Genomic DNA, 3,314 nt, shown 5'->3' on the forward strand with positions numbered 1-3,314 from the left:
TTTATGATTTCTGATCAATTTTACAACATTAGCTCTACTTAGAAAAAAGATGATATGAACAGGTACCCATAGCACATTTTTGAGAAGCCCGCGGTTTTGTGCGCAAACGTGCGGCGAAGCCGCGAGGACCATGAGTCGCTCGTTCGGGCACTTCGCGCACGTTTTCGCAGCTTTTATTTTTCCCTCTGGCCAAACAGCTACGCATTCTAGCTCGTCAGCTAGGGTTACCTGTTATTTAACGCGAGAAAATCAACACACTTGATAGCTTTGCCATAAATTTAGGCCTTTGAGCAAAACCCAGGTGTAGATAATCGATCGGAAGGCTAAAAACAGAGGGAGTCAGCACTCGAACGAGTTTACTCTGTCTCTGAACCTGGTAACCCTGTGCGCAATTTCGCTCCTGACTTTTGCGCAGGCATTGATGCCTTAAAAATGTATCTGTAAGCTCGGTTATCTTTTTGGTTTAGCAGTTACATGTGAGCTTGCCCGGGGCCTAATTGGCAAGAGAGGAAATTCTTCCGTTTAAATTAAACATCCTTATTCAATCAAGTCGTGTTTAACTCCAAGAACCTGATGGCCGGGAATGATATGATACAATTCATATCTTGGAATGGTTGTGATTGACGGCTTTCCAAAATGCCATGTCACACTATACGGGACTGCTCTCGTACCGGCACCAAAACCACACCGATTAAGGCTTCTTTTCACACATAAGAACGGTCATTTCGACACGATTTCTATAACGGAAAGAAACTGCTCCGCGCCGACCTCCAAAGTGGGGCGTCACATATCGGATAGGTTCGGTGACACTCTTTGGTGCAGCGTGGTATTCGGACAATAGCCGAAGTGAATAAGTAGGAGCGATGAATGGAATCCACTGAGACGGTAGTAAATATTCAGGAGTGAAGACTAGGATTTAGTTCACCAAACCCTCTCGTACAACCCCTTCGGCACAATGTTCGATGTGTTTGAACAATTTGCTCTAGTTCTGTATTTTTGCTGTTCACCCTATACTGGATACCTTTTCGTGTCGGTACGAAAAGCTTATTAGCGTTTAGGGTTTGCGCCGGTTGACCTTAAATTTCATAAATTTAATAGGTGAGAATGACGAAGTTATGGTGGTGGATGAACCCGTTCCATCCCGCAAGAGGAAAGCAGATGAAACGGAACAATCAGAACCGGCCGAAGAACAACAAGATTTAAAAAGTGTAAAACGAGCGAAGGTATCAAATGCTGCTGAAGATGGTGGCGAAGACATCATTGTTCTCTGAAAGAGGGTTTCGCGTAGTTACCTCATATAACTGCGTGTGAAGAACTGCTTAGAGCAGCTACGGAATGCAGGGCCAAATTGTAAGTACTTAAACGGAACTGGCTCGGTGGCTCGCTAGGCGTGAGAAAGAAAAGAGAAACGAGAAAGATAAATATTTAACTTTATAAAGTGTTAGCAATTAGGATCATTAGTTTTAAAGAAGAAGCAATTAGGATCATTAGTTTTAAAGAACAAGCGCAAGTATATTTTTTAGTAGACTGCGTGCAGTCTCTCTTTCTTCGGATTTAGTAAGGGAAGCGAGCGTCGATCGGCAAAGCCGCGAGACGCGAGAAAAGCGCGTGGTCATTTTCGAGTCTTGCACGTTTCGCTTGAAGGACTGAGAAAACAGAGAGACCGCTCGTAGTCTAATATTTTAGTAGCTCGACGGCTCGGTGGTTCTTCAGTTGGGAGTGCCGAGCTACCGAGCCACTTGAATGATAAGGTCTTTTTGGCTCTGACGAGCACCTAGCCACTCGAAAAGTTGCCTTGTATTTTGTAGTTGCGGTAACTGATTATAGCCTTATAGTGAGGATAAACGCAGGGACTCCTCTTGAAAACATTGCCTTTTCATAGAAACAAATTTATAAGGAAGGAAGAAGACTAATATAGTAAGAGTTTGGTTATGCAGTTAGTGATCTTGTTCGAAGTTATGTGCGCTTACTTAAAGTTTTTGGCCGACCGGTCCGCACCCTGTCAGCGCTCTTTCACTTGCTCGTTTTTGGCGTGCTCAAGAAATAGGCCATTTCCGAGTTCCCCCGGGCCTCTGTATCAAAACGAGGTTAGATGCTCAGCCTTTGGTATGGAAATGATTTTTCATTCTCATGCAAAGAAAACTCATTTCCACAAGAAAGGTTGTGCACTTGGCCTCATTTTGAAAGTGAGGGTTTTTGAAACTCGGAAGTGGCCTATTCTCTGCATGAATCAAGTAAGATGTTTGTTGAGCACGCGCTGCATGTCGTTAGGATGCAGTTTCGAACCCAGGCCTAACAGCCGTGCGCTTGCTACAGCGAGCATGGTTATGACTATCGGTTTATCAAGAAACGGATGCTCGCACTCCAAAAAAACAGTTTGACGAGAGAGAACAAGATTGACTAGTTCAGAAGTTTGGGTTGCGGCGGCCTCAAAGACGTTTGACGCGATTCAGGGAGAGCCTCCGCCTCCTTTCCCTCTTCTCCATCAACAAGACAAGAAGAAGCTCTGCTCGCAGGGTGGTCAGTCCGGTCATTTTGAAAGTAAATAATAAATTAAGTAAATAATAATAATAAATAAATAATAATAGTAGGTTTTCTCAAGAAATTTTCTCTAAAACTCACCACTACCGAACATACCATTGATGAAAAGACTGATCCAACGAGTGGTGCCGGATCTCCCAGTTGTAGACCTGGATCAGTACAATAATAACTTGTAGAAAAATATGAATCGGCAAACTGATCCTTACGGCAAGGCGATGAAGAAGTAAACAAAAAAATAAAACAAAAAATATGTATTTAACAAATTTGTCCGGCCTAATATTAGTAGTATCGTATATCAGCGAGCTTCATCACGTCTATTTATTCCTAGAGGAATAAATAGAGGAATAAATAAACGTGATGAAGCTCGCTGATATACGATACTACCTACTCTCCTAGATCAATAAAAATCCATTGTTTTTATTGTCATATCTTCAAACTCTTATTTGTAACGAACTTTTAGTTTTATCTTCATTTTCTTCTAGCCCCTGAGGGAGATTTGTTTTCAGACCGAAATATTGGGCAAATTTGTCAAAATATATATATTTTTGTTTTACTTCTTCATCGCCTTGCCGTAGGGAACAGTTTTCCGTGTCATATTTTTCTATTTCACGAGGGACTAGGGTTGGGCGTGTTTGCATTCTGCACAGAAATTCATAACTGCCTGTAAGTACTGTGCTTGAATTTTAGTTGACTTTTGTTACCAGTTAATTTTTTATGACGCCTCACCTTGCGAGCTAACTTTTTCTTCTTGAAATTTCCAAGAATTGTTTTCT

The 3,314-nt window shown here is 41.9% G+C and overlaps 1 protein-coding gene across 1 annotated transcript in view; it reads left to right on the top strand.

Moving 5' to 3' along the window:
* Positions 1–1,971, top strand: part of LOC140928298 (SUMO-activating enzyme subunit 2-like) — a 20,804-nt gene extending 18,833 nt beyond the window's left edge. The window contains exon 19 of the mRNA XM_073378034.1: positions 1,099–1,971. Within this exon, the coding sequence (XP_073234135.1) occupies positions 1,099–1,271 (173 nt within the window). The 3' untranslated portion in view covers positions 1,272–1,971. The remainder of the gene's footprint in view (positions 1–1,098) is intronic.
* Positions 1,972–3,314: the final 1,343 nt, after the last annotated feature.

Source organism: Porites lutea, chromosome 2, assembly GCF_958299795.1.
Source record: "Porites lutea chromosome 2, jaPorLute2.1, whole genome shotgun sequence".
Lineage (NCBI taxonomy): Eukaryota > Metazoa > Cnidaria > Anthozoa > Scleractinia > Poritidae > Porites > Porites lutea.